The following is a 22,750-nucleotide window of genomic DNA, read 5'->3' as shown; positions in this document are numbered from 1 at the left end:
TTGTCTTTTATGGGAGGGTGCTGAGGTTTCAATTTTCTATTGGTCATTTCCTTGGCTTTTGAGACTGGAAGCTGGAAGGTCCACGTACAACGCTAACAGAATGGGCAAGTTTTAGTTCCACCGATTATGGCTCAAAGATGCATAGAAGATTGAAGCTTGATTTTGATGGCAATATTAGGCCATACAGTCTTAAGTGAAGGGGGAGAAACATGGTTGTTTCATGGCGAGCCTTCCCTCAACAGCTCAACCTTCCCTTATTCATGGAAGCAATGTTCTTGCATTCCAGGATATAAGATGAAAAAATCACACAGATTAGTCCTTTGGTTGTGAACCGGTGTTTGATATTTTTTGTAACGAATCTGAGGCTAGTTTGCTGAAACTCCATCAATACGATTATGGTTTGTTCCCAAATTACTTCATAGAGCGGTGTAAGAACTTATACCTGCAAATATGCAATTGCAAAGGTTTCCAATTTATAGCCATTAAAACCAACCAGCCATATGCTACATATTGTTATCCCAAGACTCAATTATGGAATGGCAGACTACTATTTGAAATTGCCCAAAGCAAATCTGTCCTCCTACGACAAGCCTTTTAAAGATTACAAGCTATAATGTTCTGCACGATACGTCACAGCCGTCGAAAAACAGCATAACAGGAATAACGAAAACAACGATCAATTATTGCTGCTATCCCCATTTCGTGTCATCAATTCTTAATTAAAAAAAAAAACAAAAATCTAAAACAATCTCCAAAAAACAATCTGTCAATCTTCAAAAGGCAAAGAATCAAAATATATTATAAGTTTAAAACTCGAAAAAATAAAAGTAAAAAGACAAACTCTCAATCATAAAGTTTCAATTCCAAATAGAAACAGTATCAAACATTCAAACTTCAAGTCTTTCTCCTTTGTCCACATTTTTCTTCTTACAGTTTGTATCTATACATTTGTATGAGAATCTACAGTTAAAGCTCATGTGCTTGTCCCTGTTGGTTGCCAACCTTCTGCTTTCAGTGTCAAAGTGTAGTACTAAAATATAATTTTGTTTTTCTAGAATCACAAAGTTTCTTTTTTTTATTATTATTATTTGGAGAAAGTGAAATTTGAGTCTTAACATTCCTAAAAACACCTATGCACTGAATTCTTCCCTTGTAGGATTTAAGGAAGAATGCAATGAATTCATTTCTTCTTAATTTGTTTTATTTTATACTGTCCAGATTTGAATTTTTGGTACTAAAACTAAGAATTTAACACATGACTTAAGGCAAATGTCTTTTTAAGCTGCTTCAGGATGAATCCTAACTGTCCCCTGCATTAACTTTCACCTTGAAGCTCCGAATGGGTTCCTTATATTTTTCACTTATTTTATCTTTGATATTGTTAACTCCATTGTCATCTTCAACATATCAAAAATTGAGCGAAGGATCATCTCTTTCCGTGGAGAATCCGAGAGATGTTATAATATCACCAACGGGCACTTTCTCAGCTGGCTTTTATTCTGTTGGCGAAAATGCTTATGCTTTTGCCATATGGTTCAGCAAACCAACTTGTCTTGTTCACAGTTGCACCGTTGTTTGGATGGCAAACCGTGATCACCCGGTTAATGGAAGGCGTTCAAAACTTTCGCTCTTAGGAACCGGCAATCTTATCCTAACAGATGCTGCTCAGTTCAACGTTTGGGCCACGGCCACCGTTTCCCTGCCCTTAGTGCAGTTACAGCTCAACGACTATGGTAATCTTGTTCTGAGTAATTCTGAAGGTACTATTTTATGGAAGAGCTTTGATTCTCCGACAGATACCGTTCTTCCTTTACAACCACTCACCAGATACACAGCACTTGTCTCTAGAAAAGGAAAAGGCAACTATTCTTCTGGCTTCTATAAGCTCTTTTTCGATAATGATAATGTTCTTCGTCTCCTTTTTGATGGTCCTGAGATTTCAAGTATTTATTGGCCAGATCCATCGCTTTCAAACTGGGATCAGGGAAGGTTCATCTTCAACAGGAGAAATGCGAAAATCGATTTGTTTGGCAATTTTAGTTCAAGTGATAATTTTACTATTCGGTCTATAGATTATGGTGCAAGTTGGATCCAGAGAAGATTGACTGTTGATTATGATGGTAACCTTCGATTGTACAGCAGAGAAGAAACGAAAGAAACATGGGTTGTTTCATGGCAAGCTATAAGTCAACCATGCTCGATTCATGGCATTTGTGGGGAAAATAGTCTCTGTACGTATTCTCCGAGTAATGGGAGGAAATGCTCTTGCCCTCAAGGATTCAAGGTGAAGAATCAAACTGATTGGTCTTACGGTTGTGAACCAGAAAATGATTTTCCCCACAATGCTAGTGACTTTACTTTTCTCCGTGTTCGTAATGCTGATTTTTATGGTTATGATGATGTTGGATTTTTTTCCAATAAAACCTTAAAGGAGTGTGAAACCGGATGCCTGCAGAGGGCCCAATGTAAAGGCTTTCAATATCGATTGATCGGTGAAGTTTTCTATTGTTTCCGTAAGAGTCTATTGCGAAACGGACACCAAACATCTAGCTTCACCGGAGACGTCTATATAAAGCTGCCCAAATCATATATCTCTAACAAGAACAAGGAGATTTTGCAGGAAATCAGTTTAGATTGCCCAAAAAATGGTACTATTAAGCTAGAAAGAAGTTATGCTAAAAGCCAAGAAAATGTGATGGTGAAGTTCATGCTTTATTTTGCAAGTGCATTGGGAGGAGTTGAGATTATTTCCATCTTTTTGGTTTGGTTGTTCTTAGATAGAGCTAGGCAAAAGAAGAATGTAGCTAAAGAATGCCACCTCCTCACAGCAACTGGATTTAAGAGATTCACATTTGATGAGCTGAAAGTGGCAACACAGAACTTCAGTGAAGAAATTGGAAGAGGAGGGGCAGGTGTTGTGTACAAAGGTATGCTACCTGATGGCAGAGTTGTAGCAGTCAAGCGACTGAATGAAGCAAATCAAGGAGAAGCTGAGTTCCTAGCAGAAGTAAAAACCATTGGGAAGCTTAACCACATGAACTTGATCGAAATGTGGGGATATTGCGCGGAGAAAAAGCACAGGCTGCTTGTTTATGAATATATGGCGCATGGATCCTTAGCAGAAAAGCTCTCTTCCAATGAACTTGACTGGCAAAAGAGGTACGAGATCGCCTTGGGCACTGCCTTGGGCACTGCCAAAGGCCTAGCTTACCTACATGATGAGTGCTTAGAATGGGTCTTGCATTGTGATGTAAAGCCCCAAAACATACTACTGGACTCGGGCTACAAACCAAAGGTATCTGATTTTGGCCTATCCAAGCTACTTGACAGAGGTAAGCTCTATAATTCTAGCTTCTCAAAGATAAGGGGAACTAGAGGTTACATGGCTCCAGAGTGGGTTTTCAATCAGCGCATTACATCCAAAGTAGATGTTTACAGCTACGGTATCGTTGTGTTGGAAATAGTGACCGGAAAGAGCCCAACAGAAGGGATTCGATTCGTGGATATTGCTGAAGGGGAGGTGGAATACATGTCAGTAAATAGGGTCAAGGAAAAGAAGAAAGGATCAAAATCAATTGAAGCAAGGATTGCAGAAATAGTAGACCCCTTGTTGGAAGGCAATTATGATAAGCAAAAGATGGAAATTCTGGTTGCAGTGGCTCTTGATTGCGTACAAGATGACGGTAATGCAAGGCCCACCATGAGTCAAGTCGTTGAGAGGCTTCTTGATCATCACAATGAAAACGAAAACTAGCAGCACTTTGTATGCATCTATGCATTAATTAGTTTAGCTCCATTAGCAGTAATCCAAGAATAATTGAAGCTCGCCAAACCTCTTTTCAACATTCTGGTTTGTGGTTTTTTTTTTTCATATTCTGCATGTATTAAGTTTTTTCGTCAAATGCTAGAATTTATTGCGATTGTACTCTTTATTTCTCTGGTTTTCCCACTATATGTACAACCTGAATAAATGATAGTTTTAGATTTTCTTTACTTTTTACTTTTAGATTTTCTTTACTTTTTACATAATGGTTCCTCTCTTGATCCAAGTAAAATTATTGGGGTAGGAATTCTTTTCCCCCATTGTAGAGCAAAACAAACTCAACAGCTTACATGCTTCAGAAAATGGAGAAGGTTTTAATTTTCCCTGGTTTTGTCATTTTATGGGCTTAATTTCCAGCCCCCTACATCTAAGTCATGCGGATAGCTAACTTTTTCTTTTCGTTTTCTCTTAAATAAATTGTTTATTTATATAAAAATAGAAATTAACCACCCAATAGAACAACCATAAGTTTATTCTAAAAAATTTAATTAAATAAGACTTTATTTGAGAGCTCTATTAAAAGATTTCTATTATATTAAAAAGTCACTGACAGAAATTGTGTTTTATAATTGAATTTTAATATTTTAAGATCTTATTCGGTGCTGCCATTAGAATGAAGTTTATTTGATTAAAAAAAAATTTTTTTCCGTTCAAATTGCATATTCAAATTTTCAAAGGTGCGGGAGGGATAGTTGCAATCACACATATTATTTTGTTGCACATAAAAAATTAATAATGTTGGGACTAGTTAAAGAATTTCAAAGGTTAAAATATTAAAAGAGTTTTTTAATTTTAATATTTTATTTAAATAAATTTTTATATTTTTATTGTGTTCAAATAAAGTATTATTTTTAATTTATATTAAGTAAGTTATAATTTCGAACAAAAAATTAGTTTATGTTAAGAGTTTATTTAAATACAAATTAAAAGTTAAACGTTTTATTTAAATATAAATTAAATTTAAAAATTTATTTAGATGTAAAGTAAAGGTTAAGAATTTATTAGAGTGTAATAAAAATATAAAAAATTATTTAAATAAAATGATAAAATTCAAAAACTTTTTTATTATTTTAACTAATTTTAAAAAAATTTACATAAATGACGATTTAAATGTAACAACAAATTGAAGGTTGCTAGCCTTTCCAAAAATCTAAAATATAAATTGGAATATATTTTATTTCTTTATGATATTGATATGAATTAGTCCTTTATTGCTTTTTTTTTTTAATTTTTTATAAAATTAAACTGGAATAGAGGACTTTATCCAATATTTTACTTTTTTTTTTTGTTTAATTCAATTGTATAGAAAACTGCCTTTACTTCTTTCAATAAATTGTTCTCTCCATTCATCATCTCAAGACGTTTCTCTTCTTATTCTTTGATTACAAGGATACAAAATGTTAATTTCAATCTTGAATTACCATTTTGAGGTGTCCCGAATATTGCCAAACTCATAAATTTAAGTCTCAAATGTGTGCCTTATTATCACGGAATTTTGGGTTTAAGTACCGTAATAAACATGATTTTTATTTGCACATGGATGTATGTATTATAATACCCACAAAAATCAGCCTATGATTTTAATTATATTATATGGTTTATGTCTTAAAAAAAAAAAACTTATTTCTTAAACTTTTATTTTTCAGCCCATGTTTTATCATAATTAAAAACTTGCCCCAACAAAATTTTTATTTACAATAAAAGTATTTTATTATTATGCCTTTTATTATTCAGGTAGTTTTATTCTTCAATATTATTTTTCTATTAGAAAAAGAAATTGAGGATTGATAGAAACTAACCTTCGAAAAGAAGAAGAGAGGAAGGAAAAAGGCAAATTGATTCTAAAAATCTCTTATTAAAGTAAAATTTTGCTTAAAACTCTTAGACTTTTCATGTTTTATGTAATTTCTTACAAATCCCAACTTATATTTTGTATGTTTTCACTTTCAAAAATATTTCGATGACTTTTCAGTGACAATTTGGTGAAATTACGGGTAGCAATGGAAATGTCTGTTCAAGACCTTTCTAATAGTATGTGTGGCACATCAATTAGTTGAGTAATTTAAAAAATTTTAGTATTTTAAATTTTTGATTTTTTTATTTCTAACAATTACAAACACTCAACTTTAATTTTGTGGAACGCCTTACTCTTATGGCTAATTTGTCAAACTTTAGGTGCTTTTGATAGTGTGAAATGTGAACTTTCTAATGGTACAATTGGTTTGTTCATATGATTTATAGGTTAAGAGAATCAAAGCCTCAAAATAGGTTTCTTGAATCTGAAACCAAAAAAATCTAGGCTATTTGTAATAACTTGTCAAGTTTTGACCTTCGAAACTTAGGCTTTTAAAAATAATTTTTGCTGAAATAAAATTCTGGGTTATAGTATTACATCTCTACTTTAAATTAGAGCCTTTTTTTTTCATTATGAACTGTAGAATGTTTAAGTTTTTGTGGTTTAAAGTAAGCCAGATGATTACAGAATATGAAATTTTTAGAATTTAGAAATTTTCGTTTTTAATTATTTTAGAAAGTGTTTTCAGCCAATATTTGATTTATTTAGTTAGAAATTACATTAATTTTAGTTATATTATTTTTAATAAATCATTATTATTTTTTAATATATTTTTATTGTATTAATTTCATATTATTAGTATTGTTAATGACTATTAAATTATATTTAGATTTACAAAAGATAATTACTATTAAATGTAAAATTATTAAATATTTGTAAAAATTTATATTGAAATTGATTTTTATGTTTTACTTTCTTGATTTCATTTTTATATTTAATTTTAGGCATTTTATTATATTAAAAAAATTTTGTTTTATATGCTAAAAAAATACTTTTAAATAGTTTCGAATTATCGAAAAAGTTGTCACACAACCCAATTTGCCTAAGATGATCCAATGAAGGTTTACTTTATTAAATATATATTATCAAGATAAATTTTGATTTTTGAATATTTCTTTATTTATTAGGATTGTCGTAATGGTTTTGGAGCCGCCCGACGAATTTGAAAACGAAAATAAAAAATAGAGTCGCCACCAATCCTTTTTGGTTAGGTGCGATTGGCCACATATTAAAATTTATTCACTTAATAAGATTTAAAATTAATTAAAATTTATTAAAAAGATAATTTTATTGTTTACGAAATAGTCTAGGTTCAGGAGTCGGTTACGCTTGGAGAATGATTAGCACTCCTATAGGGCCCGTTTAAAAACAGTACCAATTAATTATGTGTTATCCATTAATTTTGATAAAAACAGTCTTATTTTCGGTATTTGAAAAATAATTTTCTTGATTTTCTTTGTTTGTTGAAATTTTTTTGTTATTTGATTTTATTTATTGTTTCATTTTTTATTCAAATTTTATTTGAGAAAAATAAATCAGAACCCTTTTTATTGAAATAATTCTTAAAATGTTTCAATAAGTTGATAACATTAAAAGAACTCCTTCTCACGTAGAGATTTCTTAGGTATCGCTTTTTGGAATACTTTAAAATCTCATCCTCGGATGCTCAAATTTATTTTTCGTAAAAAACTATGTCATGCATGCAATGCAAATGATAATATGTTAATGCACATTAGAAATTTTATTAATTTTTTCATTTAAAACTTTAAAGAAAATGAAAATTTTATTATATTGAAGATTTTCTATAAATATTCCAATACACTGGGAATATTTAAAAAAAATTCTCACCTAGAGATTTCTTAAAGCATCTCTACCCGGAATACTTTTAGAATCCCATCATCGGATAAAATTTTTTTTTTCTCATTTTTATTGCTTATTCTTAATTTATTAGTTAATTATTATTTACTATTTTATAGCAAAAAATTTTTTTTATTGTATTGAAATTTTTTTAATAAATACTCCAACACACTGACAGTATTTAAAAAAAATCTTCTCATATAGAAATTTCATAGGTATCACTACTCGGAGTACCTTTAAATTTCATCGTCGAATAAAATTTTCTTTTTTCTTATTTTTTTAGTATTTTTGTATTATTTTATAAGATTTATTTTTAAAATAACAAAATTATCATAAATTTTTACTATATATTTAATTATTTATTCTTATTTATTAATATTATAAAATAACAAAAATTTATTATAGCAAATTTAAACATTTTAATATGCATAAATATTAATAATAAAATTTAAAACAACAAAAATAATATTTAAAAAAATTAAAAAAAAAAACAAAAAATAAAAAAAAATCACCTGAATTAGATTGGTCAACGATCCGATCAACGTTAGTCTGAACGGTTCGACGGTCTGAGGCTGATCCGGCTCGATTTGGTTCGGTTCAGCTGAACCAGTCATAGGCTAAATAAGAAACGAGTTATCGGGTGGGGTGTGCGGATCTCGAGTTAGGTCATGGGCTGACACACAGATCTTTCAGGTCAAAACGACGTCATTTTAACCCTTTAATAAAATTATGCCATTTTGGCTTTCACCTTTCTATAAAAGCCAAAACTTTTTTTCTCATTTTTTTTCTCCCCCTCTCTCTCTAAACTCTCAGACTCTCTCTCTAGATCGGTTGGCCAATCACCATCCATCGCTCCGGCCACCGTCAGTAATTGTCGGTCGATCGTCGAAAAATACCAAAATGGTCCCCTCAACCCCCATCGCCGGATCCGACCTCCTTTTCACCGAAAACAATCTCGATCAACGTAGATCAAAGTTTAAAGTTTCAGTCTCCCCTTTTTTTAAAACTAAAACTAACTTTTTTTTTTTGCAGGTTTTGCTTACCGCTGGGTTCCTCACCGATTCGACGAGGATTATGATTTTTGTTTGAATTTTTTTATGGTAAGAAAGTTTTTTTTGTTATTTTGGAAACTTTTTTTTTACAAGATCTCTTCCTATTCTCTTTTGGTCTGGCACAGAGCACGGAGCTCTGTTTATAAAGCTCCGACCATGCCTCGTGCCTAGTTTAGCAGAGGGAGGGGTGCCATGTACGGCACCCCAAGCACCAACTCCTTCTCTATCTCCTTATTCTATATTGTCTAGTCTTGGCCCTATGCTTGAGCAGGTGGTATAGGGCCTAGCATCCTAGCATGAGGGATGGTGCTAGTGGTGCCGTGCATGGCACTAGGCACCAGCCCCTCTCCTTTATTTTTTCCTTCTTTTGTATTTTTCTGTTTGTTTTTTTTTTTTTCATTTTTTTTTGTATTTTGTTTAATTTTTATTATTTTATTTAATAATATTATTATTATCTTATTAATATCTATTATTTAATAAAAATAGTAAATTTGATGTCTACAGCTATCTCTCTTTGCACATTGCTGAGAATCATGAATAGTGCAAAGACAAAGACATCAATTTTGTTCAAAAAAGTTTTTTTTTTATACTTTATACTTAAACTAATCAGAAAGCTTTTCTCATCAAATCGAAATGCATCTCTTACTTGAAGCTCGACAACTTTTAAAAATTTAAAATCTGAAAAAGGCTCCTCTCAGTAGAGGCTCAACAACTTTAAAATTTCATCTTAAAAAAAAGCTTCTCTTAATAGAGGCTCAACGACTTTAATATTCTCTTTTGAAAAAGACCCATCTCAGTTAGAGACTCAACAACTTTAAAATCTCATCTTAGAAAAAGCTCATCTCAACAGAGGCTCAACGACTTTAAAATTTTATCTTGAAAAAAACTTTTCTCAGTAGAGGCTCTACAACTTTAAAAATTTTATTTTGAAAAAAGCTCTTTTCAGCAAAGGCTCAACAACTTTAAAAAAATTCTCATCTTGAAAAAAGCTCATTTCATCAGAGGCTCAACAACTTTAAATTAAACCATTAAAAAAATAACTTTGAATATCACTATCAAAGGATAAATAATCTTGGATGTCACCACCAAAAAGATGCAAATGACTTCAGATATCGTCATAGAAGAAAACTCGAATATTACCATTGAGAAAATGCAATTCAAACATTAATACTCGGATATCACCACCGAGAAAATGTAAATGTAAATTCAAACTTTAAACTCAGATATCACCATCGAGAATATGCAAATGACTTCGGATATCGCCATCGAAGGAAACTCGAATATCATTATCGAGAAAATGCAATTCAAGCTTTAATACTTGTATATCACCACTGAGGGAATGCAAATGTAAATTCAAACTTTAAACTCATATATCACCACCGAGAATATGCAAATGATTTCAAATATCGTCATCGAAGGAAACTCGAATATCACTATCGAGTAAATGCAATTCAAGCTTTAATACTTAGATATCACCACTGAGGAAATGCAAATGCAAATTCAAACTTTAAACTCGGATATCACCATCGAGAATATGCAAAAGACTTCAGATATCGTCACTGAAGACAACTTGAATATCACCATCGAGAAAATGAAATTCAAGCTTTAATACTTGGATATCATCGTCAAGAGAATGCAAATGCAAATTCAAACTTTAAACTCAGATATCACCATCGAAAAGATGCAATTCAAATCTTAACACTCAGATATCATCACCGAGAAAATGTAATTCAAGCCTTAACACTCAGATATCATAACCAAAAAAACGTAATTCAAATCTTAACACTAGGACATCACCACTGAAAAGATGCAAATGACTTTTTTTTTTAATACTCATATATCACCACCGAGTGATTTTAAAAATGTCTTGGATTTCACCACCAAGAAAATACAAATGCAAATTTAAACTTTAAACTCAGATATCACCATTGATTGATTTTGAAAATGTCTTGGATATCATCATCAAGAAAATGAAATTCATACTTTAATACTCGGATATCACCACTGAAAACTTTGAAAATGTCTTAGATATCACCACCAAAAAAATGAAATTCATATTTTAATACTCAGATATCACCACCGAGAACTTTGAAAATAATTTATCACAAGATTTTTCTTAACTGATGTCGATTTCACTGGGTTAACAACCTTCTTACCAGCTAGATTGAGCTTAAAGCTTTCATCTTGTGCCATCACGTTTTGATCTTTTGAATTTGTTTTTGCCTCATTTTTTTTTCTTCTTTAATGCTTTTAAAATTGGTGAATACCATTATGATGCAAATGTCTTCTCTTAAAATGAGGATGTAAATACAAATGTCTTTTCCTAAAATGATGCACATGAAATACAAATGCCTTTTCTTAAAATGATACGCATGAAATGCAAATATCTTTTCAAAAAAATACCAATACACATATGTTTTATTAATGAAGGACAAGCTAATGATACAAATGTAATGTCAAAAGGTTTAAATGCTTAAAAAAATTTTTTTTTTAAAAAGGTCAAGATATGCTACTACCCAAAATCTTCTTTTCTTTAAAGTTCTCTTTCATTCGATCCTGAATCTTCTATCTCAATTCCAAATCCTTTCTTTGCTGTTCATTTTCATCAATTTTGCTTTTTTTCTTCACAATTTGGATTTTTTGACTTTTCTTTCCATTTTTATCTTCAAATCGAACATGCATATAACCAATTCAAACTTGATGAAAGGAAATTGTAAAAAATGAGCCCTCAAACCATGGTAAAAATTCAACTGATTAAACATACTTTTGTGTTCCCATATTACCCCTTATTTTATTTAAAATTTTTTCAAAATTTTATTTTTCCTCTCTAAAAACATTTTATTTTAATGATAAAATTCTAAAAAAAAAAATCACTTTAGTTAACCTTTATGAAACAACGTGACTCTTAAGTCTCTAAAAAAAATGGTGATCATTATTATATACATGGCAATTCTATCTTTTCAAAAGGTTGTGATGATCAATTGTCAAATAAGGTCTGCATGAGAAAATTAAATTTTTATCTAGGCTCAATAACAAATTTTTTGGGAAGTTTTGTAATGGTTAAATCAAATTTGACACTCTTTTTAGTGTCACAATGTGGTATTTTAATAGATGTCAAAACTAGCTGTGGTTAATTTAAGATCATATTAGGCAAGGCCAAGATTTTCTATGATAACCCTTATACACAATCTCAATCATTGGTTGCGATGAGTTCTCGTGTTACAATCCCATTCTTGCTCTAGACTGCCCATTTTTGGGTTTTCACCATAGAGCTTATTCTTTCATTTTTCTCTTTTTTTTTTTTACCTTTTTTTGTTTTTTATTTTATTTTTGATGATTTCATCATGCATTCAAGTATTCTTGTGAAAAAGAAAATGGACAAAAGAGAAGTTGTTCATGAAGGATTTTACAAGAAACAAACTCTTCAGTTCAAACATTCATGTTTGATTGAAATGGACTTTTCAAGGTATGTAACATAGGCCAAGATTTAAGGTTCTAAAGGAATGGATAAACATGCCCAAAACATATGTTTAAAGGTAATCAGACTAAGAACCATTTTACATCATGTGCATGACTTTCTTTTGGGCATCATTCCTTTTATTTTTTCAGTCGTAACATCCAATCATCTCTTTTTTCTCTTGTTTTTTTTTTTTTTTTTTTTTTTGCTTTCACTTTTGCTTTTTCTTGCATGTTTCAACATTTGCTAGAATATGTTCAAAACTTCTAAACTCAATTTGTTTAACATTTTCCCCAACAACTCAAGGCATTCTTTCATGACTTCATTAAATAAATCTTTCTTTATATTTTTCTCCTAATATAAAGGATGATCCTTGATTAAGGTTCATTTAGAAAGAATTCACTAGGCTCAAACGGGTAGCAAATGAATAATTTTTTATTTGTAAAAGGATAAGGAAAGATGGCCATTTATCATCTCAAATTTGGTCACTTATACTGAAGAGTGATTCCTTGAAAAATTAAAATTTTATTTTTATAACCTCTTTTTTTTTTAGATCGTTTGAATATCTAGAGCATACGATGTAACCATCAATATTTTTTTATTTTTTATTTAATTTTCTTTTTCTTCTTGTTTTCATAACTCACATCACAACCAATCTTTATTATATCTTGATAAGTCAGCAAGGTTTATGTGACAATAAAAATCATGTTGAAAGGGTTTATTTTGGTCTCAATTGCACACATCACCATGTAATTACCTCATGTCCTAAACTAGGTAATCTTAAGGCAACTAAAAATCATGCTCTTTTGTCAGATACCCCTTAGACAAAAAAAATAATGTGTTTGTGTATTCATGGCTATCTAGATGACTTTTTGTTTGAAGCATAGTCTTGACACTTATCAAATCATCAATATCTAGATAAAATAGCATCATATTTGCCTGATTTTTAATGAACTCAAAAGTTTTTTTTTCTTTCATATTGATCATTTTCAGTGTTTTTTGCTTTGAGAGAAGCATCACAAAGTTCAAACTTGTATCTTTTAGAGCATTAAGGTTTCTTTTTCAAGTGATTTTGGGGCATGAAAAAGACATTGGAATATTTTATTCGGGTAGGTTTATAATAACGACCACCAAATTTTTTAAGACTTTTTATTATGAAGAGGAAAAAATATTTTTTGTTTAAAACTTAAGATAAAAAAGAAAAAAATAAGGCTCTTAGCATTCAGATTCAACTTTCATACAAGTCATGAAGTTCATACACATGTTTAATACAGAAGTGAAAAATGAAACAAAATGGGCACATTTTTTTATTTTAAATCAATCTACTTCTTTGCAACACCGAACAAAATATCCATCATTTCCCCCGAAAAAAGCCATAGAATCATTCTCCAATTCCTCATCTGTCCATCATATCAAAATTCATATTAATACTTTAACACCATTAGTTCACCTCTTTTTCAATATATCAAGGTATAGAGTTTTTAGCAACACGATGATCCTTGTTAGTTTCAAATTTTATTTTTCAGCTTTAATGAGATTTCTAACCTTGTATTTCAGTGCAGGACAGTTCTATATTGAGTGATGCTAATTTTCATTATGGTAATCATATTTTACATTAGGATCATACCATTTTTGGTAAGGGGGTTGAAGGGGCTTTAGATGCATAGGTTCTAAAAGCTGATTTTGGATAAGTTGGGGTAACAATTCTGTGTAAGATATAAGAATAGGGTCAAAAATGGTTCTTTTTTTAGTATTTTTTGGGGCTCTCGAACCACTACTTGGATTGGATCTTTGTTCTGATATGGTAGATGCAACAAAATGGTTGTATGAATAATTGGATGTTCGAAAAGATGGCTAAAAATAAGGTGTACAAGCTGGTTATTATAGTGACTGATACGATTTACAAGGATAAGGGATGAATGTGACATTATTTATGAGAGGGTAATGGGTTTGGTACATTGGTGTAGGGTGTAGAGTGAAACCTCCGAACTATTACCCCACATAGTTCACTGCTTGGGCTTCATTCTCTTTTTTTTTAGCTTCACCTTTTTTTACTTTGCTTGTCTCTCTTACATTGAGCTTACCATTCTTTATGATATTTTTAATAATTCATCAGATATCATCATATCTGTAAAGCTTTTAGTAGCATTACCTATCAGTCTCTTATAGTACGGTACTTTCAGGGTATTTACAAACAAGACAGTTGTCTCTTTCTTAATGAAGAGAGGTTGAACTTGTGCTACCATATCTTTTCATCTCTGTGCATACTCTTTAAAGCTTTCAATTACTTTTTTTTCATGTTCTATAGAGATAGATGATCTGAAGTTAGATCCATGATATACCGATATTGTGTAAAAAATACCCTTATAAACTCTTACCATGAACAAATACTAGTCATGTCTAGTTGAATATACCATATGGCTATAGATCCCGTAAGGCTAGCCTGAAATACATGCATCAATAACTTCTCATCACGAGTATGTGTCACCATCTTGCTATAATACATGGTGACATGAGTTATTGGGCATTTTGTGCCATCATATTTTTCAAACTTAAGGACCTTAAATTTAGGTAAAATGACCACATCTGAAACCAAACAAAGTTCAGTTGCATCCGTAGAGTCATAAAAATCCATTCTCTTTATGGCCTTAAGTCTTTTTTCTAATAATTTCATCTTCTATTAAGCACTAGTATCTTCTACTTTCTCAGATGTCTCTATCTCTAACTTTTCTCTCTCATTGAAATCATCCAAGTCAGGAATTAAGATTGGCTCAGATGATTTTTTTACCACGACAAGATTAGTAAAATTTTAAAATTATCTTAGAACATGTGTGGATGTCATTCCTGGATACGGATAAGCATATCCTCTCAGGGTAAAAATTTAAGCTCTAACTCTTTGGGAAGGTTGGGTTGGCTACGGCTCAAACCTTGGAGGGTGTGTAGGATCCACCATATCTGACGATTGCTATTGAAGGCTAGGATTTCCTTCCACTACTTTTTTTTTATCTACATTCTTAAGCATGTTCATTATCCTATTAAGATCTTCTTTTAGTCCTTCTTGAGCCTTCTCAATCCTTTCAAATTGACTGGTTTGTTCTTATTTAATGATTCTTGTTTGAGCTCTGGTGTTATATGAATGGTGAGTAGACTGAGTTAAAATTTTTTTGTAGGTGAGCTATTCTTAAACTTTTATAAAAAAATCAAAATGCCATGTGTTAAAAATTTTATTTTGAATTTTTTATTTTTTTTGAAAAAAACAAAAATGGTACACACGATGCATGAATGCAAATGAGAGATAGTTGCTCTTAGACAAATTTTAGCACTAAAAATTCTCATTAATTCCATACAACTTTTGTTACATGAGATTTAAGCAAGTCTATAGTTTTATGAGATTCATGAAGACTTCTCAGGCGAAAGATGTTTTAGAGCAAATACTTTTATACAGAATTGTATGATATGATTAATGTAAAAAGAGAAAGAAAACAAAACAAATTTGAGTTAGTGTGAAAAGGTGGTTTAAGAAAAAAAATTTGAGATTTTTTGTTTTGTTTTGTTTTTGTATTACACACAACTTTTATTCCTATACATTTTGGACTTAGGTATTTTCTACAAGAGGGTGGGCAAGGTTCTACTCAAGGTTAGCTTCTTACAGCTTATTACATGCTAGATTTAAGTTGACATACATCTAAAGGTTCTTAAATTGTTCCTTACTGTTGTCCACGTTGAATTAGTATGGCACCCCGATCCTCACCTATTACAGGCTACTAGCAGAAATGGCTCAATTTGAGTGAAAGTATTTCGCTTGCCATTGCGAAGGTTATCACCTCACGGGGGTATATGTACTTTACTTCTTTCTATAAAGGACAAAGCCTAGGTATAGAGCTCATGCATGAAATGCATCTTGTCATTGTGTGTGTATATGTTTCCTAATTTATCAAGAGTAATATATACAAAAAAATAAAGCATAAGAAGCATAGGAAAAAAACATGTGTGAATTTTTTCTTTTTCTTTTTGATTTGTTGTTTTTTTTTTTTTTGGCTTTTTCTTATTGAAAGTAAAAAATAAAAATTTTAAAAAATAATTAGGATTGTTTAAATCAAAATTTAAAGATAACACTTAGTTAATTTTGGCTTGACTCTCGATGGCATCCCCAGTAGAGTCACCAAGCTGTCGTAACGATTTTGGAGCTAACCGACGAATTTGAAAATGAAAATAAAAAAAGAGTCACCACCAATCTTTTTTGGCTAAGTACGATTAACCACCTATTAAAATTTATCCCTTTAATAAGATTTTAAAATTAATTAAAATTTATTAAAAATATAATTTTATGGTCTGCGAAATAGTTTAGGTTTGAGAGTCGATTATGCGTGGGGAATGATTAGCACCCCCACAGTGCCCATTTAAAAATGATACCAATTAACTATGTGTTATCCATTGATTTTGATAAAAACAATCTTATTTTTTGTGTTTGAAAAATAATTTTTTTAATTTTTTTTGTTTGTTGAAAATTTTTTGTTATTTGATTTTATTTATTGTTTCATTTTTTATTCAATTTTTATTTGAGAAAAATAAATCAGAACCCTTTTATTGAAATAATTCTTAAAATATTTCAATATGTTGGTAACATTAAAAGAACTCCTTCTCACGTAGAGATTTCTTAGGCATCGCTTCTCGGAATACTTTAAAATCTCATTTTCGGAGGCTCAACTTTATTTTTTATAAAAAACTATGCCATGCATGCAATGCAAATGATAATATATTAATGCACACGTTATATTTTTTATTTAGAATTTTTATTAATTTTTTCATTTAAAACTTTGAAAAAAATGAAATTTTTATTATATTGAAGATTTTTTATAAATATTTTAATACACTGAGAATATTTAAAAAAATCTTCTCACCTAGGAATTTCTTACAACATCTCTACTCGAAATACTTTTAGAATCCTATCATCGAATAAAATTTTTTTTTCTCATTTTTATTGCTTATTCTTAATTTATTAGTTAATGGTTATTTACTATTTTATAACAAAAGAAAATTTTTATTATATTAAAATTTTTTTAATAAATACTCCAATACACTGGCAGTATTTTAAAAAAATTTTCTTACATAGAAATTTTGTGGGTATCACTACTCGGAGTACCTTTGAATCTCATCATCGGATAAAAAATTTTTTTTTATATTTTTTATTTTTGTATTATTTTATAAGATTTATTTTAAAAATAACAAAATTATCACAAATTTTTACTATATATTTAATTATTTATTCTTATTTATTAATATTATAAAACAACAAAAATTTATTCTAGCAAATTTAAATATTTTAATATGCATAAATATTAATAATAAAATTTAAAACAACAAAAATAATATTTTAAAAAAATTAAAAACAAAAAACAAAAAAATAATCACCTAAATCGGACTGGTCAACGTCAATTCGGACGGTTCGACGGTTTGGTCAAGTTCAATGGTTTGGGGTTGATCCGGCTCGGTTCAACTATTCGAGGTTGGTCCGGCTCGATTTGGTTCACTTCAGTTGAACCAGTTAGAGTTTAAATGAGAAACGGGTTATCGGGACGAGTGCATAGATCTCGAGTTGGGTTATGGGCTGACGTGTGGATCATTCGACTCAAAACGATGTCGTTTTGACCCTTTAATGAAACAACGCCGTTTTAGCTTTCAACTTTCTATAAAAGCCAAAAAAAAAAAGTTCTCATTTTCCCCCCTCTCTCTCTCTAAACTCTCAGGCCTTTTCTTTCTAGAACGGTCGGTCAATCACCGTCCGTCTTTTCGGCTACCATCGGTAGTCTCCGCCCAGTAGCTGAAAAATACCAAAAAAACACCAAAACGTTCCCCTTAACCCCCTATCGTCGGATCCGACCTCATTTTCATTGAAAACAACCTCGATTGACGTAGATCAGGGTTTAAAGTTTTAGTCTTTTTTTTTTTTTTTTAACTAAAACTAACTTTTTTTTATTTTTGTAGGTTTTGCTTGGCACTGGGTTCCTCATCAATTTAGCGAGGACTGTGATTTTTGTTTGAATTTTTTTTCTGGTAGGAAGATTTTTTTTATTTTAAAAACTTTTTTTTTTTACAGAATCTCTTCCTCTTCTCTTTTGGTCTGACACGGAGCTCTATTTAAAGAGTTACAGCCATGCCGCGTGCTAGCTTGGTAGAGGGAAGGGTGCCATGTACGGCACCCCAAGCTCCAGCTCCCTCTTTGCCTCCTTATTCTATATGTCTAGTTTTGGCCCTATGCCTGAGCAGGTGGCACAGGGCCAAGTATCCTAGAATGGACGAGTGGTGCCAGTGGTGCCATGTATTTTTTTATTCTCTTGTATTTTTTTATTTGTTTTTTTATTTTTTTACTTTTTTCATTTTTTTGTATTTTGTTTAATTTTTATTATTATATTTAATAATATTATTATTATCTTATTAATATCTATTATTTAATAAAAATAGCAAATTTGATCAAGGCTAGACAATTTTGATGTCCACAAGGATATTAAAAGAATTGAGTGATTTGCTACTTACTGTAGACACCTATTTCTATTTTTATTTATTGATTTTTTTGAGCTGTTGTAGATAAGTTAATAAATAAGCAAAAATAGAGTTCCAATTCTAGTGGAACTCTATAAAAAAAATTGAAATTTAAAATTGGATAAAGGGATCTCGTTTTGAAATGAAGGAGAATAGATGACAAGATAGAGGATTTTGAGTTTCAAATCCTTGTGAAATTGGGCGAGTGAAGCCCTATATAAGAGCTAGTAGTAATCACAGAGTAAAGACAGAGAGAAAAAGAGAGGAAAACATGAGAGTCAGAATCAAGATTTTCTTTCGTAGGAGGTTCTTGGGAAATTCGTGGCTTTAATTGCTTTTTGGAGGTTTTTTTTTTAGGTTTTTTGGAAATTTTCAAAAAATTTCTAGAATTCGGTGAATTTTTCAACGAAAATTTAAGTTTTTTGACATCTTTCTGATGAAAATCTAGTTTTCGATGATAAAACCTAGAAATCGATAAACTTTTCGATGACAGTCGATGAAAAACAGCGATCAAAAATCACTTAGAGAGAGACAGAAGGATAGAGAAAAGAAGAGAAAAAACAGTCTGAAGAAAAAATAAAATTTCAAGCCTTTTATATCAGCTGAAAATGATGCCATTTTGTGGAGTTAAAAGTGATAAGATTCGAGTGTTTTGTCAAGATCCGACTCGACCCGCAGTGTATTGACCCGTCAACCGGTTCACCTAGCCATTGTTGAGCCGCACATCAAATCGCTCCAGCCGATTCTCTCTCTTGAGCTGCACTCCGTTCGAGCTCAGCTGAGTCGCCAAAGGTTTTTTATTCCTTTAGTTTTATTATTTATTTCTTTACTTATTAAATTGAAATAATTTATTCATTTAATTAAACATTCTTTAAATTTTAATTATCTTTTTAGAATAAAATTTTGAAAGAATATTTTTGAGAGAAAGTTAAATATATCAATTTCCTTTAAGCATAAACAAAAAAATATATTTTTGAGGGAAAGTTGAAAGTATTAATTTTTCTTGAAAATAAAATCTTCACAAAAATATTTTTTGAGAAAAAATTGAAAGTATCAATTTTTTCTGAAAACAAGAATAAAAAATTTCAAAAAAAAATATTTGAAGAAAAGTTGAAAGTATCAATTTTCCTTGAAAATAAAAATAAAAAAATTTTTAAAAAAATATTTTTGAGGAAAAGTTGAAAGTATCAATTTTTTCTGAAAACAAATTTAAAAAAAAATCTTTGAAGAAAAGTTGAAAATATCAATTTTTCTTGAAAATGAATTAAAAAAAATATTTTAAGAAAAAGTTAAAAGTATCAAGTTTCTTTAAAAATGAAAATTTCAATAAGCATTTTAAGAAAAAGTTGAAATTTTATGTGAAAATGAAAATTTTAATAAAAACATTTTTGAGAAAAAGTTGAAAATATCAAATTTTCTTGTATAAAAGCATGAGTTTTTTTATAAAACAACAAAATAAAAAAAGAGACTTCTTGAAGCATTATTCTTTTTTTTTTTTTTTAAATGTCAAATAATCTGACGATGGAGCCTCTGTAGGTGAAACAGTAGTTTTCTTGTATACTCTTGAAGTGAGATAATTTTTCTTAATATTTTACCAAAAGTATTGGAGTTAATTAGGAATAATTTTCAATAATTAATTACTTGTTAAATTTTCAAGGCTTATTGGATAACACGAAATTAAGTTGGTACCACCTTTCGATGGACGTTGTGAGGGTGCTATAATATTTCTCACATGTAATCGTACTCCCGCACCTAATTCTGGTTTTGTAGATATTGGATCCACCTTGCAAAGATACCTATGTCAAACTTAAGATTTCTCTTTAAAAATGGATAAATTAAGTTAGGTGGCCAATCGTACATAAACAAAAAAGATTGGTGGCGACTCTTCAAGTAAATGTCTAGTGATAGGTCCTCAGATCTAGACGTTATGGTAGTTTGGTGACTCCACTAGGGAAAACCGAGAGTCAGTCCAACTAATAAATTTATGTTATCCAAAAGCCTATTAAAATTGATTTTTTTAAGGATCTTTGTTTACTTATTCACTCTATTCCTTTATTTTATTTATGATGTTATTCATATGCATGAGTATAACATGAGCTCTATACCCGAGCTTCGTCCCTTTAGGAGGGGGTAAAGTACTTATGCTTTCATGAGGTTTTAATGCCTCCGCAGTAGCTAGCGAAATACTTCCACTCAAATTGAATCATTTTCGCTCGTAGCCTATAATGGGTAAGGATTTGGGTGCTTTACTAGTTTGTAACTGACAATGATGTAATGAATAATTTGGAAACCTTTAGACTTTAACCTTAAACCACATATAGTGAACCTTAGAAGTGCCTAACCAATAGATAGAGCCATCTCTTTCTTTTTAGAATTGACCAAAAGTATAGGATTCATTCCGTTTATTATGTGTGATGTTTTAATTAATTAATTAATTTTTTTTATTCGATGTTCTAACCTCTTCTTTCATTCATTGTCATATTCATATTATAAAGTTACATAAAGAACATTTGCTTGAAAGATGGTCTTCAACAAAGAGTTTTTCATGGACTCCACAGAACGATTGGTCTGCTCTTCATCTGTATTAGCTCATTGTGAGTCACCCAATGAAGTAAAGGTTCAATAAGAAAAGATCCAACAAGAGGAGGGGGATTGTCTACCAATTGACTATGCTTTTACCTTGTCTAAAGAAACATCCATCCTTCTCAAACAAAATAATCTAAAGGATTTGGTCGATATATGGAAGAAAATGAGTCCATTGAGACAAGAAGAGTTTTGCCAGAGACATGGACATATAACACACTTTTTTGCAATAAATGTTGAGAATAAACTAATCAGAGCCACAGTGAATTTTGGGATCATTCATATAAGTGTTTCATCTTCAATGAAGTTGATATGATTCCAACTATTGAAGAATACTCGACTTTTTGGGTTTGCACCTCACAGCTCCTGACAAGATATATGTCAAGAAACAAAAATCAAGATTCCGTAAGAATTTGGCCCATTTGATGGGGATAAATAAAAAGATTATGGATTCTCATACAAAGAATAAACAAGAACAGGTTTGCTTACCTTGGAAGTTTTTTCACGATTTTTTAGTACAACATGCTGACGAAGAGCATGGGTTGGATGCATTTGCCTTAGCCATATACGAAATGGTGATCTTTTCAAAGGTTTTGGGATATATTGAAATAGCAATGGTTGACTTCTTCGAAAGCGTTATCAATGGCTGTAACCTTTCAACAATAATACTGGTAGAGACTATTAGATTTTTGAGTTACTGTTGCTAGAATAGGGGACGTTTCATGGGCTGTATACAACTATTGTATTTATGGATGAAAAGCCACTTCAAATGTAAGAAAAATATATTTTTGAAGCTTTATTTTCGTAATAAAGCTCCAATAAAAAAATTTTGTGAAAGTGAGTGGCCAGAACAAAAGCCTAAAAAAGAATGGATAGCTTTCTTACAAAAGCTGACAAGTGTCGAGGTGAAATGGTTGGTTTCGTGGATGGTTCATGAACTCATGCTATATCAGTGTGGAGACAACACAATGGTCCCATTTTTAGGTCTATAAGGATCAACAAGTTATGCACCACTTCTAGCTAGAAGATAATTTAAGGCAGAACAATTCATTCCCATGACACATAAGCTTCATCAGTTAGATTTTTCTTACAATGAGTCAAAAGCCATTTAGAGGATGAACGATGTGATTAAAGCATGAAAAAATCCCCACAGGGTGAATCTTGGATCGTTCACTGATAAGGTCACTCATGGGTATAAAGTTTGGAGAGCAAGACAAGGATAAAAAGTGGTATTCACTCTTTAGAGTTTTCAACCACTAATAGGAGAAATGCTCGAAGAAACATCATTAGAATTAAAACTTGCAAGAAAAGAATTCAAGGCTGAAAAAGATAGGCTAAAGTAAGAGATTTAGAAGCTTCGAGAGGAGAAATATCAGTGGAAAGATAGAGCTAAAAAATCTGAAGCTAAAGTTTACAAGATCGTTAGAGAACATGATACAACTATTGAAGACCTAGAGAAGTTACACCAAGAACATAAAAAGGTTATGTGTGAAGGTAAAGGCCAAAGAGATAACAATTGTTAAGCTGACTGAAGAGAATGAGCGATTGAAGGAAGAATATACTGAATTGAAAGAAGAAAGTAC

At 30.8% G+C, this 22,750-nt stretch overlaps 1 protein-coding gene across 1 annotated transcript; it reads left to right on the top strand.

Moving 5' to 3' along the window:
* The first annotated feature begins 1,339 nt into the window (after positions 1-1,339).
* On the top strand, positions 1,340-3,999 carry LOC111314869 (putative receptor protein kinase ZmPK1). Its single transcript, XM_022916483.2, has one exon. The coding sequence runs from the start codon at positions 1,340-1,342 to the stop codon at positions 3,752-3,754; it is 2,415 nt and encodes an 804-aa protein (XP_022772218.2). The 3' UTR covers positions 3,755-3,999.
* Positions 4,000-22,750: the final 18,751 nt, after the last annotated feature.

This window comes from Durio zibethinus, chromosome 20, assembly GCF_047325235.1.
Source record: "Durio zibethinus cultivar Kanyao isolate XHJ-2024 chromosome 20, ASM4732523v1, whole genome shotgun sequence".
Lineage (NCBI taxonomy): Eukaryota > Viridiplantae > Streptophyta > Magnoliopsida > Malvales > Malvaceae > Durio > Durio zibethinus.
The sequence above is the reverse complement of the archived record's forward strand: the minus strand, read 5'-3'. Positions and strand labels throughout refer to the sequence as shown.